This window comes from Lichtheimia ornata (assembly GCF_029851405.1).
Source record: "Lichtheimia ornata isolate CBS 291.66 chromosome Unknown scaffold00638, whole genome shotgun sequence".
NCBI lineage: Eukaryota > Fungi > Mucoromycota > Mucoromycetes > Mucorales > Lichtheimiaceae > Lichtheimia > Lichtheimia ornata.
In genome coordinates this window covers 1-559 of record NW_026695898.1, presented here as the reverse complement: position 1 = coordinate 559, position 559 = coordinate 1, and the positions used below count along the sequence as shown (strand labels likewise).

Here is a 559-nt window from a genome sequence, read left to right as displayed (position 1 = left end):
TGCCTTCGGATGGTGTATTTGGTTGCAATTCCTTGTGATCACCATGGTTCAGGGCGTCGTGTGCCTTTCTTACCGAGTTGTCCACAATGAGAGTTCTCAAGACGTCGTTACATTGCCTCTTTTGGGTATGTTGACAACAAAAGCGTGTGGGTTGGTTTTACTTGTTATCTCACATTGCGTTTATGGTAGGTGAACATGTTGGATGATGTTACCTGTGGCAGCAACAAGTTACGGATCACAAAACAAGAATGCTGTATGGTTGGCTCAATGGTATGCGTGGTATTGGATCTACAAAGCAAAACATGTTAATTAACGAGCCTTGCAATGAAACAGCAGCAGCATCTACTGGATCGGATGAATACCAGGTTATTTGCAGCAACAATGGTATTGGGAATACCATAAGGTAAAGTGTCCATTATGATGGGATTGGTTGGATTCAAGTGAACTTACCAAGCGCCATACAGTGGCAGAGCCTCTTTCGGCGATACTATTATTATCAAGGCTGCACGTCAAGGATGTCATTGTATAGTACTGTGCTCTCCTGGGGAATTTTGGCCCG

General features: G+C 44.0%; 1 protein-coding gene across 1 annotated transcript; it reads left to right on the top strand.

The window, feature by feature from the left end:
* Nucleotides 1–86: 86 nt before the first annotated feature.
* On the top strand, nucleotides 87–407 carry O0I10_013370 (uncharacterized protein; the record flags this gene model as incomplete). The annotated part of the gene is made up of 3 exons (XM_058493128.1): nucleotides 87–125; nucleotides 190–270; nucleotides 318–407. The coding sequence occupies 3 exons, from the start codon at nucleotides 87–89 to the stop codon at nucleotides 405–407; spliced, it is 210 nt and encodes a 69-aa protein (XP_058336106.1).
* Between the last annotated feature and the right edge of the window lie 152 nt (nucleotides 408–559).